Below are 27797 nucleotides of genomic sequence, written 5' to 3'. Positions count from 1 at the left end.
TTTCTTCTTCTTCTTCTTTGGTTTATTGGCCTTGACTTACTTGGGCAAATAAAACAAGTGGAATTAACAAAATACAAAATTTTTATTGACAATAAATAAAAAACCTTACTTTATTGATAATATAAAATTTTAAAATCCCTAAAACTTAATAAAGTTTAAATATTTTTAAGAGCAGCCTTTTTGAAGATGAGGATTTTTTTTCTGAGTAACCAAAGACTCAATCTGCAACTCCGATATCAGATGGTAAAATTTCCTCTATTCTTCTTCATGGTGTCGAAGCTTGGACTGTTAATATTGACTTCATGAGAAAGCTAGAAGCTTTTGTTATGTGTGGTGCACAAAATAGTGTTGAACAGAATGGGAAGAGACAGAGAACTTTTGAACGCCATTAAAAAGAGAAAAACAGTATATTTGGGGCACGTACTTAGAAATGATAATTACGAGCTATTACAGCTGATTATGAAGGGTAAAATCGAAGAAAAAAAGATCCTGGTAGACGACAAATACCTTCTCTGAAAAACATTCGCGACTGAACCGGGTTAAACACACAGACGCTTTTCTGAAAAGCAGAAGATAGAGAAGAATTTGCAATGGTTATACCCAACCTTCATTACTGGAGTCCGCATTAGAAGAAGACAAAAATTTGATCATTTAGAAAGTAGTTATGTTATTAAGTTACGCATTTAAAAATTTAAATCCTTGAAAAAACTTGAAATTCTCAATAAAATAAAAAAGAAGCTGATTGAAGATCGAGGCTTAACTAGGAACAATTATAATAATGATATAATTTAAAAGTTTAACAAACGCTACATTCAGTCATTACAAATATAGTGATTACTAGGGAGCGGATTTTATGCTAAATGCATATTGCCTGCATATTTCGCATATTTGAGAACTTTACTAAATTTTGCATATTTTGGAAAAAACATGCATATTGCGTGCCTATTTAAAAACATTTAAGTCCAAAAAAAATTTAAAATTTTTTAATTCGACACAAAATATTTCCCCGTACGTACAGGCTGTCGTATCTATGTATTAATTCGAGAACTACCTGAAGAGAGACGGCTCGTTCACTGCCTTTTCATTTTTTCCTAGAAAATACCCGATCTTTACACAAAGTACTTATAGTACGCCGCGCCGTTATAAAATGATTTGTAGAAATCCGAATTTTATTTACTTTTATTATATTTAGTAGGTACCTATAATTCTGGTGATTCTTTTAAATAGCCTATTGTTAAGAGAATTTACACCTTTAACCATAGTTTTACGATTTTCTAATGAAATTGAAATGTTCATGCTTTAGATCATATTCCGTAAATCAGTAAAATTAGTTACCTTTAGTCGGTACAATGGGAATGTTTAGTTTTTTTTTAATACTTCTGTTTGAAAATATTTCAATATGCCGAAAGAATCTTGCCTGGTTTATTCCTGGATCAGAACCTATCCCGAGCTTCATTACAGCAATGGAAACTTATTCTGCAAAGCATGTAGTAAAATGGTGAGTTCTAAAATTGCTTTCTTCCTCTTTTTTCTTTAATAAATGGCTAATATTTGGCTGCTTCATCATTAAAGTTTACTTACTTACTTAGTCCTAAGCCTTTCTACCTTTAGGTGTAAGGCTGGTGGATTTGAATTTGGCATTACAGTCTCCATGTTTTCCGATCTTGTGTTGGGTTTCTTGCAGTTTCAATGTCAATCCTTTCTTCTTGACTTCTTTCCTGATTTCATCTACCCACATAACTCTTGGTCTTCCAGGAAACTTTTGTTTATCCCCTTTACTCTCGTTTCGAACACTCGTTTTGTTAGGCAAGCCGCACACCAAAGAAACATGAAACGAAGAACATGAAACATGAAACGAAAAACATGTTTCATGAAAAGAAAACACTGCTAAACAAATCTAAAAGTCCGCCTATCAATGAAACGAGTGTGATTCATGTTCATGACACATTTTTATTTTCGGAGAGTCTCATAAATGGCCGGATATATATTTGTTTAGCAGTGGTTTATTTCCATGAAACGTAATTTACGTTTCATGTTTCTTTGATGTGCGGCCTGCCCAAGTCTCACGTTCGACATTCTACACACGTTCCCCAACCATCTAAGTTGTCTATCTACTATTTTTTCATTGATTGGTTCTAGTTTTAGGTTTTTGTCTGATTGTTTCGTTTTGTATTTTGTCTGTACTCTTCAGAACAGGAATCCCATTATCACTGAGAATAGCAGTGGACTCAACACGCATCCCTATAATTTGACGCATTGACTTGTAGTAAATTTTCTGGATTCGTCGTTATTGGTTGTTACTGTATTTGTATTATTTTTGTACGTATCCTTAATTACTCCCATGTTGTGCCTGTCGACTCCCCCGTCTTTTAGTTTCTTCCATACGTCCTTTCTTCGGATTCTGTCAAACGCCTTTTCCATATCGATGAAGCATGTATGTATCTCTCAATTCTTATTGATTACCTTCACACTCACATGTCTTATTATGAATATTATAAGTCTTGCGTGCTTCTGCCCTTCCTGAATCCTCACTGTGTGTCTTCTCATTGTGAATAAATTGCATATGTAAAAAATAATGTTTTTATTTCAAAGATAATATACGATTGCCCCCCTATAAAAGAACCCGTTAGAATAGAATAGAACAGAAAATTTGTGGTTTCTCGAAATGCGCATTTTTGGAATTTTTGTGCATATCTTGCGCATATTTCGTAATTTTTTACTGCATATATATGCGCATATTTCATCAAAATTGATCGCATATAAATCCGCTCCCTAGTGATTACAAAAACGAAAATAGTCTTGAAACCAACTTTAAAATATACCAAGTAACTTTATGTTTTAAAGGGATTAAAATTCTCATCTAACCCCACCATATTTAAGCTTATTTCCCACAATTGTTTAGCAAATTGTTCATTTTTAGCATCGGCAGAAGGTTCGATCACTTTACAATTTGAGTAATACAGTCCAGTTTCGTTGGCGCATTTTTCATCTACAGCGCAGTATATCTGCGTTTGAGCGCCTTGCTCTGGATTTTTAATGATATAGGGGGCAACGTTTCTCCAGAGCCAATGAAGACCTGGAAAGTAAATTTTTTTGGAGACGTGCCTTCCCAAATTGGTCCTTATTACACCTGGATGTAAACTGTAAATATTTACACCCTGAATGTTATTTTCTGAAAAAGAAAAAAATTATATTAACAACTACAAACACCTCGATAACACGGAGAATAGTGAGAACACAGTTATCATAGAACCAAAAACTTAACACTAAATTGTGAATCCAGTGATCAATGAAAGCGATGACAGAAAATGAAAACTGCAAAAAGGAAGATGACTGACTTGGTGGTGCAGTAATAACACCGTCAACTTACATATTGAGCGTAAAAACTAAGTGATTCCGGTGAATGTAAATCCGGTGAATGTAAATCCGGCCTAGATGAGAGGTTTTATTAAAAAATATATATTCTTTGTCTGATCGGATCTTACCCGAATATAATAAGCTGTCATTACCAGAGAACGGCAGTTCTCGTTAGTGGCGCACAATAAGTACCCCTACATGCGACACTATAATATATACACAAAATTTTCGATTTTCTAAATCTGACTGAATTGAAAACTGGACCAAATCCCATCTTAAAGTTTAGGAAAAGACTCGTCGATCCATATGTCAACTCTCCATTTTGGTCCAAGGGTGTGGATTTTACGGCCCTTCCCATTTATGGTCTGTTTTTCGTTCTCGTCCCCAAAACTCCCAAAAATGTCAATAAGATAAGTCCGGCCTTTACGGCTTTTGATAGTACTGATCATTACCTTTCCAACGCATGTCTAATTTCGAAAATCTGTTATACCATTCAAAAGTTACCGAGCTTAGAAATATGTATGACTCAATTTTTATTTAAAAAACGGAACATGTTTGTGGATATGTATGTATGTGGAAAAGTCACACCGATCTGATTTTTTTCCTGTGTTTGAATTCCGACTACCCATAAGCTAGCTAAAGGGCTAGGCAGATACAAAAAGGCATATTTTTTGGGCGTATACCTATATCTTGAGTTCAAGGAGAGACAGGAAAACCGCAAATACACCAAATCAATAGCGTTGAGTTAAGCTTTCAAATGGTGCTTAAGCGGTTAGGATGCAACATACACACGGCTCATTATAGCTAAAAAACTGAAAAACCAAACATTATTGAAAATTTTGGTTTTTTGACAATTACTCAAAATTTCAACCTACGAATTACGTCAATAACTGAGCGTTTGTAGGACGACTCTAGATGCATCTAACGGTGTAAATCTCATATCTGAAAATTCGAACTTTTAAGTTATAGGCTGCATAAACATAAAACGGTTTTTCAAGTTCAATAATTCCTGTTAAACCTTCAGTTATCATACTTGACATTGGATGCATCAGATACTACTTGTCAATACGTTTCAAACTCATGTAAAATGATCAAAATCCGTTAAGCCGTTCAGAAGTAATCGAGCTCTAAAAGTATAATCCATTTAAACATTATCGCTGAAATGGTTTATGTAGTCAGAATAGCCATAATGATTGCCAACCTTCGTCACGGAGATGGCATTTAAAGAAAAAGATGGGAGATTTTAACGTCCGTGTTGACATTGATATAGTTCCAGGAATAAAACAACGGTATATAATGAGAATATCAGAAATGAAAACGGAGACGTTCTGACGGACCTCTGCAGCATAAACGAAATATTAACCTTTAACTACACGCGCTGGCGTACTTTGTACGCCAGATATAAGAATTCTACTGCAAATATATTTAAAAATTTAATTTTTGACCTTGTTTATCTACCTAACCTATCACTGGAATGTGCTTTACAAGTGGTTTTAGTTTCGTTATAATCGGCGTTCCGAGAAGATCGTAATTTACATTGTAGTATTTGTTGTTTCCGGTGGTGGACAATATACGCCACAATTATAGTAATATAAGTAGTAATATAAGTACATCTTTCAATTGTCTTTAAGTCATTATGTCACAAAATATATTTTTCTTTATAAACAATACTTTTTCTCATGTAAAAAATCACATTTAAAAAAAATTTTATTAATAATTTTATTTATCATGGAATCAAATTCCAGTTATAAATTCCAATTGGCTTACTGAGAAGGAACCCCAAGTGTTCGCTGATGCCGAATAAGGTTTATAACAAACAACTAAGTGTATTTTTTCAAAAAAAAAACTAAACAAATCCGCTGTTTTTAAGTATATTTCCTTGTGGCGTACAAAGTACGCCACGCGTGTAGTTATGTTATATCTTGATGCGCGGGTAGTTAAAGGTTAATAATACCATATTTTTCTTCACAAACAACAATACAAATACACTTTTGAAACGCTAGTAAAACCCTTGTATTATTTCTGGAAATACCTTACCTTTTAACCGTGTTGCTAGTTCTTTGGTAAACAAAATATTGGATAGTTTGCTTTGACTGTATGCTCCCATTGGGCTGTAGGTTCTCTTTTCCCAGTTAATATCAGAAAAATCGATAGGAGTGAAGGACTAAAACAAAAAATATTCTAGTACAGTATAATATTAAGCCTATTGAGTAGAAATTATCGTACTTTATTATTGATAAATTCTGTATTCTTCAATATAAAAATATTGTTCAATTTGCCTAGCCAACACACCCTGCATAGGAGTAACCAGGGGAGGGTTTTGGGGGTTATAACCCCCCATTGGGATGGACTTTGAGCTTTATACGCTTAACACCATACCCCTCAGAGACCTTCCAGTAGTTGTAACCCTCCCTTTCCAGTAGTTGTAACCCCCCCTTAGGATCATCCTGGTTAGGCCTATGACACCCTGTATATAGCATATACGCAAAACACCCGTAACATTACTCAGCTATTATGTAGGTAGACGACGCGACGCGACGCGACACTGCAATCACAGCAAAAAACATATGAAGCTGGATATAGCTGTAAGAAATCTACAGACGACACTGGATATAATAGAAGAACGGAGTATCCAATAAAAAATAGCAATTTATATTCAGAGTAGACCTAATATGATATGATGTGTTTAGATAAAAAGGAACAGGGCAAAACAAAGAAACAGTTCACATATAGCAAGACACTAAACATATTAAAATAGTTTGGAAAATACATACATTGGGAATCTTTTTGTAACTGAGAAGAGACTTTATTAGATATTTGAAAATTATTTTTATATCACATATTTAAAGCGTAAAATTGACCGTCAATATGAAGAGAGGAATTCTTAAATATGTGATATAAAAAGCATTTTCAAATATACAATTCCCTTCTCCCAGTTACAAAAAAATTCCCAAATTATGCATGTTCCTATTTTAATATGTTTAGTGTCTTGATGTTTGTGAACTGTCTATTTGTCTTGTCCCGGTAAAACCTTATTAATTATTTAATTAATAAGGTTTTACCAAAGTAGAAAGTAAAATAGATAATTACTATATTTATTAATCATATTTTATCACCATTCTGATATTTATTTGTAATAGTTATTTCATCAGTGGTAAAAGAGACTTTGAAAAGTCCTAATGAAAAATTTTCGATGACTAGTTATTATTATATTCAAACGTTGTTAATCTATTATGTTAGGCATCTATTTAGAGATAGTTTTGCAAGAAAACGAAGATGATATGTAATGACAGTTTCACATTAGCATCAAATGTCAAAAAAGTACCAGTGTGGGGTAAAGTGAAGTTTTTCACAAGGGGCAAAGTGATCCTAGGTTCACTTTGCCCCACTATTGTTTTGTAGTAGGTAGATTTGTAGAATGTGTTTATTGAAGGTTAGAAACTATATTTAGTCGGGATTTGTAAATCTCGGTTTAACAATTATCCAAGGTTATTTTACTAATTCTTGTATCGTCTAAAATTAAACCGGATAAAAAAACTACTATAGATATATTATAAATTAGTTGTTTGCTGGAGTGAGTACACTTTTAATGTTGAGAATTTTCTCTTTAAGGTAAAATGGTTAGAACGTATGTTCGTAAAAGCAATCAACAGTATTGGTGAGAGGAATCGATGAAAAATTCTATTGATGCTGTTCGGGAGGGAACATTAAAATATAAAGCAGCTGCTACACAGTTTAATGTGCCACCAGCAACGTTATTCCGAAAACTGAAACTAGATAGAACATCTGACCTGGCAGCAAAGAAAGGTCTGGGTAGATTTAGAACAGTATTTACGCCAGAACAGGAAAACGAATTAAATAAGCATGTACTTGACATGGAACGACATTTGTTTGGTTTAACGATTCAGAATTTTAGGCCCTTGCCTATCAATATGCTGAAAGAAATAATATTCCGCACACTTTTTCTCAAGAAAAACAACTAGCACGAAGAGACTGGGTTTCCAAATTTATGCAAAGACACCATAACTTATCTCTTCGAACACCGGAGGCAACATCTGCAGCCCGAGCATCTGCATTTAATAAAGTAAATGTCAAAAAGTTTTTTGATCTTTTAAAACATCTTATGGACACTTACAAATTTTCTCCCAGTAGAATTTATAACTGTGACGAAACCGGAATTAGTACAGTTCCAAATAGACAATCCAAAGTGTTATCTCTTAAAGGAAAAAAACATGTCGGTAGCCTCTCATTTGCAGAGCGAGGTACACTCATCACTGCAGAAATTTGTTTTAATGCAGCAGGTCAATATATACCACCTCTGCTGATATTCCCTCGTGTAAAAAATAATCCCAACTTCTCAAGGAGTCTACCACCTGAAAGTATAGTAGTTCCTCATCCTTCAGGTTGGATGCAAAGTGATATTTTTGCACCAACATGGTTCACACATTTTATAAAATATGCTAAGCCAACAGAAGAAGACCCAGTGTTAATTATTTGTGACGGTCATTAAACACATGTGAAAATTTTAGATTTGATTTTAATGGCAAGAAAAAGTAACGTTCACATTATTACAATTCCCCCACACACGTCTCATCGTTTGCAGCCTCTTGATATTGCGTTTATGTTTCCGTTGAGTTCATATTATAGCCAGGGTGTTCAGAATTGGCTAAGAAATAATCCTGGTAAAGTCGTGACGATACATGATGTGAGCGAAATATTTGGTCAAGCATATATGAGAGCTGCAACACTTGAAAATGCTTTATCCGGTTTAAAAAAAAACGGGAATTTGTCCTTATGATAACAACATTTTCCCAGATATGGCATTTGCGGCTGCAGAGGTTACTGATCGTCCTCTTTTAACTCAAAATAATAACAATGGCGGTGTAGAAAATATCACTCGTGATACTGCAGATGTTGCCGACCGCTGTAATGCACCCAAAAATGATCATGTTTGGGCTGGAAGTTTCAGTACGGTTAGTAAAAAAAACAGAACAAATGAAAATCTACCGCCACTATCCACTAATAAATTTTATGGACATACTTCACAAATAAAACAAACTCGTTCAACACCTAATGAAGTTCAAGGCGCTGTCAAAAATTCAAACATTTTAGACAACTTGGTGCCATCAAGAGATGTATCTCCTATCCATAAACCCTCTAGATCGTCACATTATCAACTGCAAAATGTTTATGTAGCTAACGAACTCCATACCACAAGCTCAGCCAATTTTAGCCAAGCGATATCCCCAAGAGATATTATGGCTGTCCCTAAAGTAGCTCCTAAAACTGCTCTGAGAAAGGAAAGAAAAAAGGATCTACAACGGTAATAACATCTTCCCCTTACCTTGCTGACCTGAAGGCAGAAAAAGAACAACAGAAGGCAAAAATAGTGAAAAAAGAAAAAAAGTTGCAGTAAAACGAAAAATTGCTGTTCCAGAATCTTCTGACTCCGAAGACCATGATGTTGATGACGCCCACTTGTGCGAAGATTCCAGTGACACGGAAACTTTCAGTGATGAAGATGTTGAAATTTTGCAAACAAACCAACTTACTGCAGTTCCAACAAAAAATGTGTTTGCCGAAGATTTTATATTAGTTCAACTAACTAATGATAAAATAAGAAAAGAATTTGTTGCTCAAGTTAAAGATCCATTAAAAAACGGGTATGAAGTAAAATTTATGAGACAGTACAGAGGAAACTGGAACATCTTCGTCTTTCCAGAAGTAGATGATATCTCGGTAATAACTGCATCTCAAACCATGGGAAAGCTTCGCTCTAAAAGACTCAGATATGGAAAAATCCAGTCTATATAGAATCTTTTATGTTTTAAGTCTGTTTAATTGTATTTCCTGATTAAATATTTTATTGATCTGATATGTTTTACTTTGCCCCAAAAACAAAGTTCACTTTGCCCCGCCTGAGCACTCAGCATATTACATAAAACTGTTTTTTAGTTTTTAGATATTGGAATATGTAGCCAAATGGTTCTGCTATCGTATGAACAAAAAATAGTCGTAACTATTATTTTCGTATAAGTCATATTATTTGACAAATCTTAACTGGTTCACTTTACCCCGACTTCCCCTACATAACGCGAGAGAAATATAATATGATAATATGATTTGATAACGGGTAAACCTAGAAACACGTGTCAGGGGATGGGCAAGAGACTCGATTTGAATCAAAACGAAACCGTAGATTTTTACTTGGTTTCACGCTATACTCGGCTGCAAAGTGCATGATGGCGATTAAGACGGGTAAACGACTGATGTTTTAGTGGAATCAATTCCCAGTATCGCCCGATGGGATGAATATGCCTCAGGTTCATAGTTTACTGTATTCGTTATCGACACTCACTTCATCTTACCTCATTAGAGGTCGCTAAAGGCATACGTTGCGTTGGACATCTTGGATTTTAAAGCACCCTATGTAACGCACATCTGGCACAGCTGCATGTGGCTGCATTTTTATGTTTGTGCATCACAGTGTTGCCATGCTGTTTTCTATATATTTCTTTCATAATTTCAATCAATGTTAAATATACCTACAAGAATAATAGAATAATAACATTTACTTCTCCGTTATTATACTAGGTATAATGATAAATGAGGTGTCAAATTAAAGCTTATAATCCAAGGATAGTACTAAAGGTAAGAAATTAGACGTAGGTTGTCTGTCCATCTGTCTGTCTGACCGCGAATATAACTCCTCCGTTACTATACCAGGTAGAATGACAAATGAGGTGTCAAATGAAAGCTTATAATCCAAAGATGGTACTGAAGGTGAGAAATTTGACATAGGTTGTCTGTCCGCCTGTCCGTCCGACCGCGAATATAACTCCTCCGTTACTATACCAGGTAGAATGACAAATGAGGTGTCAAATGAAAGCTTATAATACAAGGATCGTACTAAAGGTGAGAAATTTGACATAGGCTGTCTGTCCGTCCGACCGCGAATATAACTCCTTCGTCACTATACCAGGTAGAATGACAAATGAGGTGTCAAATGAAAGCTTATAATACAAGGAGGGTACTAAAGGTGAGAAATTTGACATAGGCTGTCTGTCTGTCAGCCTGTCCGTCCAACCACGAATATAACTCATCCGTCACTATACCAGGTAGAATGACAAATGAGGTGTCAACTGAAAGTTTATAATCCAAGGATAGTAGTAAAGGTGACAAATTAGACCTAGGTTGTCTGTCCATCTGTCTGTCTGTCCGCGAATATAACTCCTCCGTCACTATACCAGGTCGGACGGACAGGCGGACAGACAGCCTATGTCAAACTTCTCATCTTTAGTACCATCCTTGGATTATAAGCTTTCATTTGACACCTCATTTGTCATTTTACCTGGTACAGTGACGAAGGAGTTGAGTTTGCAAACAGACAGACAAGACGGACGGACGGACAGACGGACGTGGACAATTCAATGTTTTCACATTTTTTCAAAATTGGTGAAAACAACAACATAATAAACTTTACTTAATTAGTGTTTCAAAACTACTTACTTTTAACACATTAGGTACACAATATTACAAGGTTTCTAGCAAGTTAAACGTCACAATGATTTAAAATAATCAAGTAAAAACCTATATATACATAACATATTAGAACATACCTAAAATACACAAAAATGATACATTTCACACACAAATATAATATCACAAAAAATTGTAACGTGATAATATGAAAAAATAGAGGATACGGCAACGGTGTTACATGTGACGGTCGGCCCGGGTCGGATTCAATGCCAATATCTACACAGACATATATTAGGATGCTTTAAAATCCAAGATGTCCGAATATTTAAATATATTTACCAACTAGTCGGTGCTTTAGTTCAATTCAGTCTCCTTGCAAAGCCTCTGAACCTAGAAACATGTCAGGGGATGGAGAGAGACTGGAATTCAATCAAAGCGAAACCGTCTATTTTTACTTAAATAGAATATGACTTATAGTTTGACAAACAAAGATATCAATAGTTTTCTCCTATATCTATTTATTTCCTAACTCTTTCCTCAACATTCCAATTTTCGATGTGCAATAATGCTGATGACATTTAGACACTTTAGCATTAAAGTAACTTTTGAGGAGACCTGACAATGAGCAGCAAAATGTAGTGTTGGAAACCGGTCATTCAAGGTGCAATAAATTAATTGTCAGAAAGTCTTTTATTTATTACTTTAACCTTTTAATTAATTGAAAGTTGAAATAAAATATTAAAATGGAAAATATGCTTACATGTGCACTAGAAGAAACATTTATTATTCTTGCTGGAGCACTCTTTATTATTCTCGGCAGCAATAATAAAGTTAGCAAGAAGTGTCCTAAGTGATTGGTAGCAAACTGCGTTTCGTAACCATCTTCCGTTCTTGAAAACGGGCACATCATTACTCCTGCATTATTAATTAAAATATTAATTTGCTTTTCCTTTTCTAGTATAGCCTTAGCACATTCTCGTACGGATTGTAAACTACTTAAGTCTAGCTCCACAGCCTCCAGTTCTCCCAGGTTTTCTTTGCTTTCACATTGTTGTTGAATGGTGCAAATGGTAGTTTTAGCTTTTTCAATGTCTCTACACGCCAGTATCACTCTAGCACCTAAAACAGTCATAATCAACAGTATTGAATACTTTATAGTACTTAAATCTTAGCCTCAGCCAACCTTAATATCTTAGCCTCAGCCAAGGAAGTTCTTTGTGAAAGAAACGTTATTAAAAATAAATCGCTGCCAAGGCAAATAACTCCATGCTTTTGTACAGAAGTGAAAGAAAAATGTAACTAAAAGAAAAAACCTTATCTAAAATACATGTCAACCAAGGCACAAAAGGCATACGGTAATATAAGACAATAAGATACGAAGCACATTCACTCGTAAGAAGAATAAAAAACCATCACTGGGAACGTCTTTCAAAAGAAATGGAACATGATTTTTATGGTCGATTAGAGGAAAGATGGCGCTTTATAGTCTAAGATCCGATATAAGGTCGAACTGCACCGATCTGTTTAATGGAAAAAAATTATTTTATATGTTAATTAGTATGTTAACCATTATAAAAAACAAGGGGTGCCTGATATAATCCTGTTCTGACTATATAGTATGGTATAGTTAGACCCAAACCCAGACATCCAAAGTGAAAGTTATCCTCCAACACCAAATTGTTCTATATGGTCCACATAATGTTCAGAAAAAAGTCACACCATTTTGAGCGTCGGGTTTGGGGGGAGAGGGGGGAGAAATCTGCAAATTCGTAGTTTTTTACGTCTTTCGTCAATATTTCTAAAACTAAGCGGTTTAGCATGAACAACCCTTTACACAAAATTGTTCTACATTAAATTTGAAATAAAAAAGGCCCTATGCATAACGCTTCTAAAATGAACGGTTCCAAAGTTACGGAGGTAGTATAGTATAATTGGTCCAAAAAAGGCCTAACCCAGACATCCAAAGTAAAAGTTTTCCTTAAACAACAAATTGTTCTATATGGCCCACATATTGTTCAGTAAAAAGTTACACCATTTTGAGCGTCCGGTTTGGGGGGGAGATGGGGGAAAAGTCGGTAAATTAGTAGTTTTTTTACGTTTTTCGTCAATATTTCTAAAACTATGCTTTAGCGTAAGGAATGTTCTATAGAAAAATATTCTACATAAAATTTAAAACAAAAAAGGTTCTATACATAATTGTTATAAAATCAACGGTTCCAGGGTTAAGGAGGGTGAAAAGTGGAGGTTTTCGATACTTTTTATACTTACCGATTTCTCTCCCCTCTCTTCGCCCCAAACCCGACGCTCAAAATGGTGTGACTTTTTTCTGAACATTATGTGGACTATATAGAACAATTTGGTGTTGGAGGATAACTTTCACTTTGGATGTCTGGGTTTTTGGTATAGTTATATCATAAATATTGCCCAAAAAATATAAAAAGTATCGAAAACTTCGACTTTTCACCCTCTGTAACTCTGGAACCGTTAATTTTATAACAATTATGTGTAGAACATATTTTGTTTTAAATTTCATGTAGAACATTTTTGTATATAACATTGTTTACGCTAAAGCATAGTTTTAGAAATATTGACGAAAAACGTAAAAAAACTACTAATTTACCGGCTTCTCTCCCATCTCCCTCCCAAACCGGACGCTCAAAATGGTGTAACTTTTTACTGAACAATATGTGGACTATATAGAACATTTTCGTGTTGATGGAAAACTTTTACTTTGGATGTTTTGGTTAGGCCTTTTTTTGGACCAGTTATAGTATACTACCTCCGTAACTTTGGAACCATTAATTTTAGAAAGATTATGCATAGGACCTTTTTTATTTCAAATTTAATGTAGAAAAATTTTGTATAGAAGGTTGTTCATGCTAAACCGCATAGTTTTAGAAATATTGGCGAAAAACTTAAAATACTACGAATTTACCGATTTCTCCCCCCCCCCCCCCAAACCTGACGCTCAAAATGGTGTGACTTTTTTCTGGACATTGTGTGGACCATATAGAACAATTTGGTGTTGAAGGATAACTTTCACTTTGGATGTCTTCGTTATGCCATCTTTTGGATCAACTATACTATACTAATAATTAATTAATAATTAAAAAATGATTTTTTTTTATAAATTTGACTGGCGTGTTTAACAAAAAAAATTAACACTATCGGTAAGTGCAAAGCCTATAGGATATGTAAAAATAGGGGTGCCTGTAAAAAGCCTGTTCTAAACGGGGGTTGCCTAATTTTTAAAATTTTACAGCGTCTACTTATGAATAATTGAACATGTGTAAAACTTTGTTATTACTAATTTTACGAAAAAAAGTTATTCCTTATAAAAAGTTCTACATGATGTAAATCCTACGATTCAATTATCAGATATCAAATTTTGTCAATCTTATACGAGTTATGCCAAAAAATGTTAATTTCGGTCAAGAGTGACTTCGACCTTTCGAAAATTGTTATTATGAAACGGTATTAATATAATCAAAAAATATGTATTAGTGCGCAATTACATCATTATAATTAAAAAAAAATTGCAAATTTTTCTGAAATTAGATTCTAAACTTCATTTTTATTTTTTACAAGTAGGATAACTCTTTTATTATCAATTTTTAGAAAAAAAGCAATTGTTCATAAAGAGCTTTGAATTGTCTAAAACCTAAGGTGCAGCCATCATCAATTTTATAAATTTTATACGGGGTATGTCAAAAAATATGAATTTCGCTCGGGAAAAAAGTTATTCAGCATTAAAAGTGTGTTGCAATATAGAATTATATCCTTAAAATTGGAATATTCTGAAATATAAAAGTATGAAAGAACTCTTGAGCGAAATTCATTGGCAAAAAAGGAAAATCACTGGCAAAAGCTCGCAATATATGTAGGTACTTATATAATTACAAGTACTATGAAATATTCAATAATTTGGAAATATATTTACATTAGATTAATTAAAAAAACTGTAAACATTAAATATTGAAATATATTATAATATATTTTTCAATACAAATCCTAAAATCGGTCAGGAATTTAGACATTTTTGACAACTTTTTTGAAAGGAACGTTCGATATTTCCATATATTTAGCTGTTGCCTGGAAACGAAAAATATCTGTATGGAAATCTTATTTCCTGTAAGGAATAGTATACTGTACAACAAATGAGAAAAAACGACATATTTCTCACGAGCGCAGACATTTGTTGGCACGAGCCGAGGAACTAGGCGAGGGCCGCAAATTAAGCGAGGGAGAAATATGTAATTTTCTCATGTGTTATACACTGTACTTTTTCTATGGATGCGGTTTTGTCAAGAGTTCAAACTTCAAAATTTAATAGTTTAGGTGCTTTTAGGTATATTATATGCATAAATTGAAATAAAATCATCACATTTCCGACTTAATGTAGCCTTCTTTCTTTAATTGTAAGTTCAACTTCCTTCTCTTTACCTATTCTTCTCAGTACTTCATTGTCCGTAACTCTATCTACCCAAGAAACCCTCATTCTATAGGTCCACATTTCAAAGGCGTTAAGTCGTCTCATTGTCTCCACATTTAACGTCCATGGTCCATAACTTATGGTTTTGAATAATAAAATTCTTGTACTGAATAAAATATCTTTAATAATTATTTTTTATTTTTTAATTTGAAATTTTTGACAACTGACATTGTTCATTTATATTTACATCCTTGAAAAAGATAAACGTTTCAAGTAACTATGTGTTGCTTTATGGTTGCAATTTATAACGATATTTAAATGCTTTATTTATAATGAATAATATATGAGCGCACTTATAACCGGCAAAATAACGCAAAAGATGGAAAACATATTAAGTTGTAAGATAAAAGGAGATGAACCTAGTGGAGGTGTTAAATTTAGCGATAGTAACTTATAGATTGACATTATATTGATTGTTTCCCACCTTTAGACTAAAGGTGGGAAACTCTACTCTTCTGATACGTCTAAAGGTGGGAAAAAATCAATATAATGTCAATCTATAAGTAACTATCGCTAAATTTAACAACTCTACTAGTTTTGTTCCCTTTTATCTCACAATTTAATATGTTGTTCATCTTTTGCGCTACTTTTTCCGGTTATTAGCACGCTCGTCACTGTGTACATATATTGCGAGTTTTTGGCAGCGATTTTCCGTTTTTGCCAATTTTGCCAAGTTTGCCGATTTTGCCAATGAATTTCGCTTAAGAGATTTTTTGTACCTTTATATATTTCAGAATATTTCAAATTATAAGGATATTCTTCTATATTGCAACATATATTTAATACTGAATAACTTTTCTCCGGGGCGAAATTCAAAATTTTTTATATACCTCGTATAAAGTATATAAAATTGATGATGGCTGCACCTTAGGTTTTAGACAATTCAAAGCTATTTATGAACAATTGCTTTTTTTCGCAAAATTGATAATAAAAGAGTTATCCTACTTGTAAGAAATAAAAATGAAGTTTAGAATCTAATTTCAGAAAAATTTGCAAATTTTTTTATTATAATGATGTAATTCCGCACTAAAACCTATTTTTTGATTATTAATACCGTTTTATAATAACAATTTTCGAAAGGTGTCACTCTTGGCCGAAATTAACATTTTTTGACATAACTCGTATAAGATTGACAAAATTTGACATCTGATGGTTGAATCATAGGATTTACATCATGCAGAACTTTTTATAAAGAATTACTTTTCTTCGTAAAATTAGTAATAACAAAGTTTTACACATGTTCAATTATCCATAAATAGACGCTGTAAAATTTTAAAAATTAGGCAACCCCCATTTAGAACAGGCTTTTTACAGGCACCCCTATTTTTACATATCTTATAGGCTTTGCACTTACCGATAGTGTTAATTTTTTTTGTTAAACACGTCAGTCAAATTTATAAAAAAAATCATTTTTTAATTATTAATTAATTATAGTCAGAACAGGATTATATCAGGCACCCTTCGTTTTTTATAATGTTAAACATACTAATTTACATATAAAATAATTTTTTTCCATTTAACAGATCGGTGCAGTTCGACCTTATATCGTATCCTCTACTATTATAAGAGGTCAAAGAACAGAGGTAAAGGAACTAATAGAAAATAGAACCAAAACACATAGAAAAGGATATATGGATTGAATATCTAAAAAAAACCTCTGTGCAGAGGAAGGACAAATGACCCTAGAACCGAAAACACTAGAAATTGCCACAAATGAAAATGTTAATAAAAGTAGGTACACAGAAAGTTCTAGAAAGACTTGAAGAACTGAAGATAAGAGAAGCTGCAGATACAGACGGAATACCAAACGAATTACTGAAATATTGTGGAGCAGCACTTGCGGAACAGTTAACGACATTAATTAACAAAATTATAAAACAATAAAATACCGGAAGAATGAAGAACGAGCGAACTAGTTCTATGATTCAAAAAAAGAGAGAAAAAGCAGCCAGAAAACTACGAAGGTATCAACTTGTTAAATACTACCCTAGAAATTACATCTAAAATTTTACAAGAACTAATGAATGAGAGGATGAGTTCAGCAGATGAATAACAGGGTTTTCGTACTGGAAGATCGTATACATATACAATATTCACCATAAAGCAAATTATTGAGAAATTACGAGAGTATACTATATACATTTCTATGTCTGATTGGCTTGAAGAAAGCATTTGACAGAGTAAGACTATATCTACAGATATGTAATCCATCTTCTGTATAATGGAGAAATTCTCCAGATATCATAAAAACTATTGAAAACATCTACCAAAACAACAAAATGGAAATCAGAATATATTGGCAACTTACAGAACCTATAGACATAGGCAGCCAAAAAATAGGGAGGCTCATTGAGCCCTATGCTCTTTAATTTAATCATGGATGAAATCATTAAAACTGTCAACAAAAGAATAGGATATGGAATGGAAACAAAAAAGTAAAACTACTTTTTTACGCAGACGACACAATACTGATAGTGATAGCCCAAGATGTATATAGATACCTAGTCTGCAAAAATTAGTCCAAGGATATAAGAGCAAAAGAATTCAATATGACAATTTCATCTCATAAAACTAAAACAATAGTAATTAGTAAACAACCAATCATATGTAAAATAGAAATTGATTGACGTTTCGATTTTCACTTCGAAAATCATTATCAAGATGAACAGCTTATTTCAGAAAGGGACCTGAATTAGTTTTGATGAGATGAAAAAGCACATAATATATACTAATAAATTGTTTAAAAATGTACAATATTATTCAATTGGAAATTATTAGTTCTAATCTACTTGTACAGATGTAGTTGACTTAAAAAAAAATATCATGGGACAAAAAAATTAAGGATTTTCATAAATATGCAGACAGTTTTTGCATATTTCTCGAAATTTATACGAAATTAGAATTAGTTAGAATGACGAAACGTCAAATAAACTTAATTTCATACTAAAATTGTGACTTATTCCCATCTAAAATAGTAAATTGTTATTTTAAATGTTTATAAGCTTAAAATCACATTACTTTTGCAAACCTATTTCAAAATATTTAACATAAACTGTTTAATCGTTAAATTATTTAATTTGATAATTTGATAACTTTTTCTTCAATTTGGTGCAAGTTCATGATTTATGCAGACCTAATAGTTTACGCATAATAATGTTGTAGATAAAATCTTTCTAGGAAAACCAATTTAAATTTTGCAATAAATATTGAGTGAATTCTTAAAAATTTTATAGCTGAATATTGGTAATATTGTCCCCATTATCAAGCGAAATTAAGGTTTTTTGTGTATTTTGAGAAAGTTATTACTACTTTTCAAAAAATCGACTTTATTTAACCGAAATAAATTTATAAACTCTAATTTTAAAGAATTGTCTATGCTTTTTCAGTAAAATTGTGTCACTTTTTTATTATACATTAGGTCTGTATATCGTACCAAAAAAGGTTATTAATAACAAGCTGAAAATTTGTTAAAAGCTTAAGGGTGTCTAGTCGGACAAACTTTGATGTACGGGAAAGTTTCAATTGTGGAACAGGTTACAGGTTTCGAACGTCAGACTACGAAAACGTCCCATATTTTTTGTCGGACAGAACTTCCAATTTAGTCCAGTCGGGTTAGACGAATAACAGGCCTAACCTTGCATTAGGAGCTGCCCCAAATTTTATTTTTCTAATCTTTAGGGAGGGTCAATATTAGTATAAATTTAAAATTTCGACTGAATTCCACCGTTGCGTTAGCCGCCATCTTGATTTTAAACGAGAACAGTTTTTGCTCAATATCTCCGCCATTTTCAAATTTTTGACAAAAAGTGTACAAACTGAAATTGTTGAAACGCGATTTTCTATAATTTCATTAATTATAATTCTTTTCGTGCGGTCGATATTTTCCGAGTTATGAGGGGAAAATAGTGAGAGTTGGAGCATCATTATTGAATTATTGAATTATCCCGTTTATTATTAGTTTTACAACAAATTTGTACCTATACAAAAATGAAGAGAATTATATTTTATACAATTTTTGAAACTTCCAATGAAACATCAACCAAACTAAGTATATAAAAGACATAAAAAGACGTTATATGCATTAAGTTTACTTAATTTTATTAACTAGCGTGTTTGATTGGTTGAATTTGTCTGTCAATATTTTAAGTTTTATGTCAGCTGATATATCGTGATGTTTCAACAATTTTTTTTAAATTTTGGACCCTGATGGGGGGAATTTTCCCATTCCCCCCCCCCCTTGTAGACTGCCACTGGTTCTCTCGAAATTGTAGTAAATCGTAATTGCAACAATTTCAGTTCTTACACTTTTTGTCGGAAAGTTGAAAATGGCGGAGATATTGAACAAAAACAATTGCTACAAAATCAATCAGATCTTACGCTCGCACCTTTATCACATACGTACTACCTTAAATATTGATTTTATCAAAAAAATGTACGGCATCAAAATTGTACAAAATTTAATTCTCTTCATTTTTGTATAGGTATATATTTGTTGTAAAACTAATAATAAACGAGATAATTCAATAATTCAATAATTATGCTACAACTGTCACTATTTTCCCCTCATAACTCGGAAAATATCGACCGCACGAAAAAAATTATAAAAAATGAAACTATAGAAAATCGCATTTTCAACAATTTCAGTTTCTACACTTTTTGTCAAAAAATTGAAAATGGCGGAGATATTGGGCAAAAGTTCTCGTTTCTCGTTTAAAATCAAGATGGCGGCTAACGCAACGGCGGAGTTCAGTCGAGATTTTAAATTTATACTAATATTGACCCTCCCTAAAGATTAGAAAAATAAAATTTGGGGCAGCTCCTAATGCAAGGTCAAATGCTATCCCGACTGGGCTAATTGATTTGTTACCCTTTCATTAAACTCTCATGCAAAAATCAGACTGCTATTTACCACCAATACAAATCCTGTCATTTAACATGTTTTACATGTCGGACTTTAAAATGCCCAACATATTTGTCGGACAAACATTTTTTCATATATCTATTATAATAAAGTTTACTATTGAATAAACTTAAAAAACAACCTGCTAGTTTTCACAATCATAAACCTGTCAAGATTACACGTTCCACAATTAAAAGTTCCCCTGTTCCAGTGTTCCTGTACACCAAAATGTGTCCAACTATACACCGTTAAGCTATTAACAAATTTTCAGCTTGCTATTAATAACCTTTTTTTGGTACGCGCGATCCAGGCCTAATATCAAAGAGTGTCTTAGTAAAATTTTTACTTCCCTGATCTAAATACAATTCACTACAACACAAATCAAGCGTAACAATTAAACTTACCTCTGATGTAAAAATCTTTAGCAGTGGTTTTTCCAATGCCCGAATTTGCTCCAGTAATCAAAGCAGTTTTTCCGTTCAGTCTATTGTTCGAATTACATGAAACGCTAAAAAGCATCCCCATTTTATCTGTTTTCACGCAAATTCAATGTTACACTGCGAATTCTTCAACCTCTCATGAAAATACGATACCCACTGAATACTGAATATCCGAGTCCGAAGAAACATCGCGTGAGACATATACCGTAAATATTAAAAGAAAGTTCTTTGCACTAAGCGTTCAACAAGAGATTCTCTTATAGTCCAGTCGGGACACCATTTGGCCTTGTATGAGGAGCTGCCCAAAATTTTATTTTTCTAATATTTAGTGGGGGCAATAGTAGATTAAATTTAAAATTGCGACTAAATTCCCTCGTTGCGTTAGCCGCCATCTTGTTTTTAAAGGAAAACTGTTTTTGCTCAATATTTCCGCCATTTTTAACTTTTAGACAAAAAGTGTAAGGACTGAAATTGTTGAGAATTCGATGATTTTCTATAGGTGATTTCTTGTATTACAAATTTTTTCGTGAGATCGATATTTTCCGAGTCAAATGAGAAAATATTAGAAAGATGGTCATAATTATTGAATTCAGTCTCGTTTTTGAGCTCTCCAAAAAAATAATAATTCTAACCTTTTGGGAGGTGAATAGTAGTGTAAATTTAAAATCACGACTGAATTCCGCTGATTTTAAAAGAGAACAGTTGTTGCTCAATATCTCAGCCATTTTTAACTTTTCGACAAAAATTATAGAAACTGAAATTGTGCAAATGCGTTTTCATACAATCTCTTTTTTAAATTTTTTTTGTGCTAAAACAGTGGAAGGTGAGGGGAAGTATAAGTATTGAATTATCTCGTTTATTACTAACTTTACGACACAATACATAGGTAATTGTATATAAACAGAAATGGATAAAATTATATTTTATACAATTTTGTTCTTTTTTATTTGTTTGGTAAAATCAATATTTGTCTGAAGTTCGTTTTTGATTATGGTTTGCTACTGATAAAGTCGGCGTCTAGGGATCGTTAATTGCTTGTATCTCGTTATGCTTGTCACAGACGTAGGTCTTTAAATGTTGATTGTAGAGCAAAAAATCAAAGAAATCAAAATTGTATAAAATTTGCAAGGAAGAAAGTTAAGGAAATCGCAATTGCAAGTCCTTACGAGTCATTACTCCTGTAGTCCCTATAGTTCTTATCATTTTGTCGAAGAATTTAAAATGACCGAGATATTGAACAAAAATAATTCCTATATTAAGCATTTTCCGCAAGACGTTTACCGCATACGTACAAAAAATGAAAGAGATCAAAATTGTATAAAACATAATCCACTTCATTTTTGTTTATGTACAATTATGTACAAAAGTTAATAATAAACAAGATAGCTCAATAACTCCCCACTCAGGGGCGTCATTTGACAGGGTCAAGGAGGGGCATTTGCCCTCCCCTGACCCTGAAAATGACTGAAATTTCAATACAATGACTGAAATTTCAATATACAATAATGTATTGTATATTGCTTGCCCCCCCCCCCTAATAAGCAAAATTTCAAATTACGCTCCTGTCCCCACTCCATTCCACTATTTTTCCCCTTAACTCAGAAAGCAACAACGACAATATCAAAGAAGAGGTAAAAAACCAAATAATTAAAGCCAGTAGAACGGCCGGATGCCTAAACGACACAATTTTGAAAAACAAACACCTAAGAGTGGAAACAAAGACTCGAATATATGTCAGTTATTAGACCAGTTATGACTTACACGGTCAAAACAAGACCAAATACAAGCAAAACACAAAGACATCTGGAGACCAACCAAACGAAGAAGGATTGCTGGAAAAGGACTACAGGAGAGGGTAAGGAGTGAGGAAATCAGACGCATATGTGGGGCAGACAATAAAAATACCTGGGTAAAGAACAGAACTATATTGAAAACTACAGGCCTATAAGTTTGTTGTCACATTTATACAAATTGCTAACAAGAATAATAACCAACCGCATAACACCAAAACTTGATTTATATCAACCGGTTGAACAGGCGGGATTTCGAAAAGGGTTTGGTACTAACGATCACTTACAAACCATCAGAACACTGGTAGAAAAAACCACAGAATATAATGTACCCTTACATATGGCATTTATTGACTTTCACAAGGCTTTCGATAGTATTGAAACCTGGTCCTTTTTGTCAGCCCTCAGGGATGCTCGAATAGACTCACGGTACACTACACTCATTAAAAACATTTATGAACAGGCCACATTCCACATCAAAATCAATGAAGACCAAAAAACCGAAAAAATACGCCTTGGTAAAGGTATTAGACAAGGTGATACTATTTCACCAAAACTTTTTACCTTAGCATTGGAAAATGTATTCAAACAGCTCGACTGGGAGGAAAAAGGTCTAAACATTGATGGTGTATGTTTGAGTCATTTGAGGTTTGCGGACGACATAGTATTATTCAGTACAGATATCAAGGAACTGGAGCAAATGATGAAGGAACTAAACCAGCAGTCAAATAAAATAGGTCTCAAAATGAATCTTCAGAAAACAAAAATAATGAGTAATGTACAAACTAATCTTGTTATTGACAACGTCAGTCTTGAAAATGTAGACCACTATATATATCTTGGACATACCATCAAAATCGGCAAAGAAAACCAAATAGCCGAAATAAAAAGACGCATACAATTGTCTTGGATAGCTTTCGGCAAGTTAAGCTTTATCTTGAAGAATAGAGATATACCAATGTGTCTAAAACGTAGAGTTTATGACAAATGTATCTTGCCTGTAACTACATATGGACTGGAGACCATGGCCTTTACAAAGAAAATCTTAGAGCAGCTCAGTACAACTCAAAGAGCGATGGAGAGGGCCATGCTAGGGATTAGTTTGAGAGACAAAATTCGAAATATCGACATTCGTGAAATAACAAAGATTACTGATGTCGCAGAACGTATAGCAAGGTTCAAGTGGCAATGGGTCGGACATGTTGCCCGAGATAATCCCGAAAAATGGACACAGAGACTAACAAACTGGAGACCAAGAGAGAACAGGCGAGGAGTAGGCAGACCGCAGAAGAGGTGGGCAGATGATATCAAACAAGTCGCGGGTAAACAGTGGATGAGAATTGCCAAGAGTAGAAATCGATGGAAGCAAATGGAAGAGGCCTATGTCCAGCAGTGGACGAACACAGGCTGAAGAAGAGAAGAAGAAAGAACAGAAAAGAAGAGTGGAATCAACACATAAGCAGGATGTCTGAATCAAGGATAGTAAGAATAGCCAGGGACAACTCACCGTTAGGCAGAAGAGGTATTATAGGACGCCCAAGGAATGGAATGACAATTTACGGACAGAATAGGAGGCACCGTTGAAGAAAAACAGGCAGTACTGCGTATATAAAAGAAAAAGAAGAAGAAGAAGAAGAAAAAGAAGAAGAAGAAGAAGAACGCAGAAAATAGTGACCACACAAAAAAATTGTAAAAAATTGTACGGAATCGCATTTGCAACAATTTCGGTCCTTACCATTTTTGTCGAAGAGTTGAAAATAGTGTAGATATTGAGCAAAAACCATCATCGACGGAATTCACTGGCGATTTTAAATTTACACTAGTAGGTACTGACCCCCTCTAAAAGTTAGAATAAGAAAATTTAGGGCAGCCCGCCATGCAAAGTTAGGCATTTTTCCTGCTAACCCCACTGGACTATAACCAAAAATTTTAAATAAAAGTATGTCAATACGAAAGATGAAGAAGGATTATTATTCATACTTTCGTATTCAACTACCGGTTGAAACTATTTATAGTATTTGCATAGCAATATAAAATTGGCTGACAAAATTGAAGTAATTAAGAAAATTTATTGTTCTTCGAGTATAAGAGCCCGTTCACATGAGAGGCGCTTAACGCGCGTTTTGATAACGCGAGATTACCACTACATACATTTCACTTGAGACCGTTCACATGCCAACGCGCGTTTTGTTACTTGTAACATGTTGACCCATTTTGGTTTATTTTTATAAATATTTATTTACTAATAATAAAATATTTGTTTTCTATTACTTCCATTTAGAGCAGGGGTTCCCAAACTTTTTTGTACCACGCCCCCTTTTGTTGAAATGAAAGTTTCTCGCGCCCCCCCCCCCCACCATAACAATAAATTGTATATGCCTGGTTAACAAAACAAAATCAAATAAGTGTTACATAAAAAACAAAACATTTATTTATATATACATACTGCCATAAAATACAACAATATCAGTTTTAATAAAATACAAAAATTATTAATAAAAGAAAAAATAGATTAGGTTGGTTAATGAGATGGATGGGCTTGCATTTTCTTTACTAGTATGCCTATTCGTGGCTGAGTTTTAGTAAGTGCACAACGCAAGTCACTAGCAGCATCAAGTTTATTTCGATAGTGTTGAAAATGCTTTTTCGCACAAATAGGTACTTGAAAAAGGCAAATATAAACGAAGAGCTTCCCGTGATACACTAGGATACACTTTGAAATATTTTAACCAAAATGAAGGTTTGTCCATTATATCAAAGTTGTATTTGGCAGAGGAATCATGTTTTATTTGCAAAGCATCTTCTTGAAGTGATTCAGGCAAGGAGTCTATGTTGACATGGAATGGGTCGGTTGACATTCTGAAAATACTATCGTCACAAGTGTTTGGAAAGTATTTCTGGAACTCTTCAATTAGGCTCTCCAAATGGTTTGATATTTGGATTTTCAAACTTGATCCTTCATAAATATCTCTGAAGCGTGTTTCTTCTGACATTGACTCTACTTTAGGAAAACTCGAATAATTGCATGGGTTTGCTGATATTTTACGCCTCCAAAGTTGCAGTTTCTCAATATACATATTAATCGCATCACGATGAGTAACTATATTTGAGTCTCCACCCTGCAGTTTTAAGTTAAGGCTGTTCAACGAGTCAAAGATGTCTGACAAATAAGCCAATATTACTTGGGTACAACTTTTTTTGAAGGCCACGCTTAGTTCATTTTGCTTTTGCTGTTCCAAGAAGGTGATTACTTCATCTCGAAGGTCAAATAATCTTGCTAACATGTTTCCTCTTGAGAGCCATCGTACTTCTGTATGAAATAGCAGCGTTTTGTGATCACTTCCTAAATCTTCACAAAGAGTTTTAAACAGTCGAGTATTCAACGCACTGTTTTTTATGTAATTCTGCTGTCAAGGCTTGTCGATGTATAACACAATGTATCCCAGTCACATCAGCATTTATCTCTCTTACTAATTGTACAAATCCTGAGCGAGAACCAAGCATTGAAGGCGCGCCATCCGTACATACACCGATTAGTTTTTGCCAAGAGATTTCCTGTTTGTCAAAAAAGTCTGACACTGCTTTCATAACATCAATAGCTTTTGTCGTGGTCTCCAACTCTGTAGAAAAGAGTAGCTCCTCTTTCACTCTATCATTTTCAACATACCGAACATAAACAGTTAACTGAGAACATTGTGCTATGTCGGTACTCTCGTCTAGCTGAATAGCAAAAAATGGCGATTGTTTTACTGCATCAACTACCTGGTTTTGTATGTCTTCGGCCATATCATCAATGCGACGTTTCACGGTATTGTCAGAAAGAGGTATTTGAGATAACTTTTGCTTACTCTGCGTTCCAAGAATAATATCAGCTGCCTTTAACAAACACGGTTTAACAAGCGTCTCTCCAATAATATGGCTCTTCTTTTCTTTAGCAATCAGAAGTGATAGCTCATATGAAGCTTCAATAACTTTTTCAGATGACTGAGAAGTAGAACCAGTACTATCTAACTTCATGCGTTTTAAATTTTCAGATTTTGTAGCAAAAATTCCTTTGGTTTGTCCTTAAAAGGGTTATGTTTGGATAACAAATGTCTTTCAAGACGATTAGTCTCATTGCATCATTACTTAATACTTTACGCATACAAATAAACCCATATTTGATATAATTATCATTATACTTGCGTTTCTTTGCTGAGCTCATCTTGACTACAATTATCTTCCCTCACTCAAATCAACGAAATCAATAAAAGTCAACTACCACAATTAAAATTCCACAACACGTACGCTTTTATAATGCAAAAATAAGTGCAGGCTACGCCAAGGTATCTCAAACACTGAGTCACAATTCACAATTGATAAGAGCTGCGTCTGCGGTTAGCTGGCCTGCGTCTGGCGGTTAGGAGGGAAGGAGGGAGGCAGTGCTTGGAAACGCTCGGTTGTCAAATTATGCGCGCTATTGCCACATTGAACGGCTCACATTCCATTCTTTCAAGCCTTCGATTTCAAATTTATGTAGTAAAGTCAGATGTTACAGTGGTTTGTTTTAATTTTCTAAACATCATGGTTAATTTAGAATTTTAGAAAGACTAGGTAGGCACCTGAATTTAATTTAATTTTCGACTTGTCTCGCGCTCCCCTGACATGTCCTTACGCCCCCCAGGGGGGGCGGACCCCCCAGTTTGGGAACCCCTGATTTAGAGCGTCTGAGTACCTATATTAAAAAAAGAAGATAATGTCAAATATTGCCTTTGTTGCCAAAGTTTCGCAGAACTTTCGAAAAGGGTATGATACTATCTCCCGAATTTATATTGAGAACGCGCTACTGTCTTATGCAAAATACACACCTTTATATTTATTATTGTCACTATACTTACTTCGTTGGTAAAATTCTGTTGCTGTAATCCTGCCGATTCCTGTATTCGCACCGGTAACCACCGCAACTTTTCCTGCCAGTCCACGCATTACTGCTTGAATTCAATCACAATTTATTTTAACCTTTATTTTATAAAGACTGCACAGGTAAAATATGTTATTACTTCTTGTACTAAACGGTCTATGAATTGCACTACACCATTTCATTTTAATCGATTCTTTAAAATGATTATTATGATTTAAACGTTCTTGTACGGAGGTACTTGTATTGCTTTTGAATTTGTTCGCCAAGAGGTCAATGTGCCAAAATTGTACCTAATCGGTATAGAGTTGGGAAGGTACACTAGAAGTACCGTTCATTTAATTACTAGTATGGTGTAATTATGTAAAAAAAAACGTGACTATTTTAAACTTACCTCTAAGTGGCACATTCCTTCTATGGACGTCGACTATAATTTCAG

General features: G+C 33.9%; 1 protein-coding gene across 2 annotated transcripts; it reads right to left on the bottom strand.

The window, feature by feature from the left end:
* Window positions 1-63: 63 nt before the first annotated feature.
* On the bottom strand, window positions 64-27596 carry LOC114342085 (retinol dehydrogenase 11). Of its 2 annotated transcripts, none has more exons than XM_050658632.1 (4): window positions 27339-27596; window positions 11600-11958; window positions 5395-5521; window positions 64-3172 (listed from the first exon to the last, which is right to left on the bottom strand). In XM_050658632.1, exons 1-4 carry the CDS (start codon window positions 27424-27426, stop codon window positions 2832-2834), a joined length of 915 nt encoding a protein of 304 aa, XP_050514589.1. In that variant the 5' UTR covers window positions 27427-27596; the 3' UTR covers window positions 64-2831. The 2 variants fall into 2 exon arrangements, with proteins under 2 accessions (XP_050514589.1, XP_050514588.1); XM_050658631.1 differs by lacking the exon at window positions 27339-27596 and adding an exon at window positions 20636-20936.
* Window positions 27597-27797: the final 201 nt, after the last annotated feature.

This window comes from Diabrotica virgifera, chromosome 8 (assembly GCF_917563875.1).
Source record: "Diabrotica virgifera virgifera chromosome 8, PGI_DIABVI_V3a".
NCBI lineage: Eukaryota > Metazoa > Arthropoda > Insecta > Coleoptera > Chrysomelidae > Diabrotica > Diabrotica virgifera.
This window is presented reverse-complemented; position numbering and strand designations above follow the sequence as displayed.

Bases quoted from the DNA above. Each gene is read 5' to 3' on its own strand.
- LOC114342085 (XM_050658631.1), bottom strand. From the start codon at position 20,756: ATGGGGATGCTTTTTAGCGTTTCATGTAATTCGAACAATAGACTGAAC. The intron at 11,959-20,635 runs GTAAGTTTAATT...TGACTGTTTTAG, and splicing joins TAAAGATTTTTACATCAGAG to GTGCTAGAGTGATACTGGCG. The intron at 5,522-11,599 runs GTAAGCATATTT...TTTTTGTTTTAG, and splicing joins ATGTTTCTTCTAGTGCACAT to TCCTTCACTCCTATCGATTT.